This window comes from Phoca vitulina, unplaced genomic scaffold, assembly GCF_004348235.1.
Source record: "Phoca vitulina isolate PV1807 unplaced genomic scaffold, GSC_HSeal_1.0 scaffold4074, whole genome shotgun sequence".
Taxonomy (NCBI): Eukaryota; Metazoa; Chordata; class Mammalia; order Carnivora; family Phocidae; genus Phoca; species Phoca vitulina.
Window position 1 is genome coordinate 1 of NW_022593756.1, and position 1,797 is coordinate 1,797.

The 1,797-nt window shown below is 53.3% G+C and overlaps 1 gene segment (V, D, J or C); it reads left to right on the top strand.

Moving 5' to 3' along the window:
* Positions 1–1,136: 1,136 nt before the first annotated feature.
* On the top strand, positions 1,137–1,658 carry LOC116629827 (the record flags this gene model as incomplete). The annotated part of the segment is given in 2 exon segments: positions 1,137–1,217; positions 1,330–1,658. Coding segments are annotated over 2 exon segments (387 nt in total), but the record flags the coding sequence as incomplete, so codon positions are not given.
* Between the last annotated feature and the right edge of the window lie 139 nt (positions 1,659–1,797).

Genomic DNA, 1,797 nt, shown 5'->3' on the forward strand with positions numbered 1-1,797 from the left:
GGTACAAATAAGTGATTTTAGAAAAAGTATATAAAAGCCTATTCTCCCGCAAAAAGAAGGCATTCCTGTTCCATTAATTCAATCTTACTGAATGGAATGATGTATAAAATAACACACATTCTTCTTAAATATGATGTTGGCTCCGTGGTGACTGACACATAAACTCTGTCACTAGGTCCCTGTCAGAGCATCTACAGCTCTCACTCCTTTCTTCCTAGAACTTCCAGCATGTTTGTCCTCTATGCTCTGAGGTCAGGGCCACACACACTCACATGGCAGGGCTCCTGCAGACTCGTGTCTGTGCTGGGAGGACAGAGCCAAGGAGGGAATCCCTGCCCAGTGTGTGGACAACTGTTGTTTCAAGCAGTTTGAAGGAGTGACAGGTGACAAAGATGTTCAGTGTGTAAACCTCTAGAAATGCAGGGGACGGATTCTACCCACAATCTGGAGAGAATCATTCCTTGTCTCCTCAGTGCTGTGGGGACCTCAGAGGAAGGAGAGCTCTGGAAATCAGGGAGAAAGCACATACGAGGAAAGTCCCAGCATCCTGCACAGAAGCGACCCTGTGTCCATGGGGACCCGTCAATCCTCTGGACCCTGATCTCTAAGAAGAGTTTGTGTAGACACCACCCAGTCCTGATGCAGGAGCAGAGAAGGGAGCCATTATCAGACTCATTCTGAAGACTCTTAGCAGGGCATATAGGAGTCCTGACTTAAGGGAAGTGATAGGAACACCTGGTCAGGCCTTAATGCAAGGAGCAGTAGACAAAGCAGTTGGGGGGCGATGCAGAGATGGGTCTGATGTGCCCTGGTCACCATGTCACACAATGGTGTGTCTGGGTCTAGACCGCAGGGGTCACTCTGGTCCCATTTCTGAGGAGTCAGGGGTGATCAGAGGTGGGACCTGACACCTGGCCCTGCCTGTGCCCTCTGCTCAGGGCTCATAGCTGGGACCTCCCCACCGCCTGGCCCCACACAGCTCCTCCCCTGCGCATGTCTTTGACATCCACAGGCAGAGAGACATGACCCAGGGAGGGGTCAGAGAAATGGGATCTCATTTGCATGGCCGGGCCCTCCCTCTCTCAGATGATGAAGAGGGGAAGGGAGAGATGAGGGGAGGCTCTGCACATCTTTGGGGCCACAGAAAGCAGGATCGGTGATGACCTCCACCATGGTCTGGTTGCCTCTCCTTCTCAGCCTCCTCGCTCACTGCACAGGTGACTGGATGCAGGGACAGGGGAAAGGGCCGTGGGAGGAAATGTGGGGCCCTGTGTCTCCTCTTGTCTTTAGACCCCAGCATCACCCTGTCTGTGTCTCTCCCCCTTGCAGGGTCCTGGGCCCAGTCTGTGCTGACTCAGCCGCCCTCCGTGTCTGGGGCCCTGGGCCAGACGGTCACCATCTCCTGCACTGGAAGCAGCTCCATCGGTATTAATTATGTGGACTGGTACCAACAACTCCCAGGAAAAGCCCCCAGAACCATCATCTATGTTAATAGCAATCGACCGTCAGGGGTCCCGAATCGATTCTCTGGCTCCAAGTCTGGCAGCTCAGGCACCCTGACCATCACTGGTCTCCAGGCTGAGGATGAGGCTGAGTATTACTGCTCGGCATGGGACAGCAGTCTCAGTGCTCACACAGTGCTCCCAGCCTTTGGGGAAGTGAGACAAAAACCTGCTGTGTCTCAGCACCGGGTGTCCCTGTGCAGCTCCCCCTTCTTGGCCAAGTCAGCTCCTTCCTTTGTTTGGTCTACACTGTAGTCTGAACTAATCTCAAGGAACATTGGCTACAAAATATTCC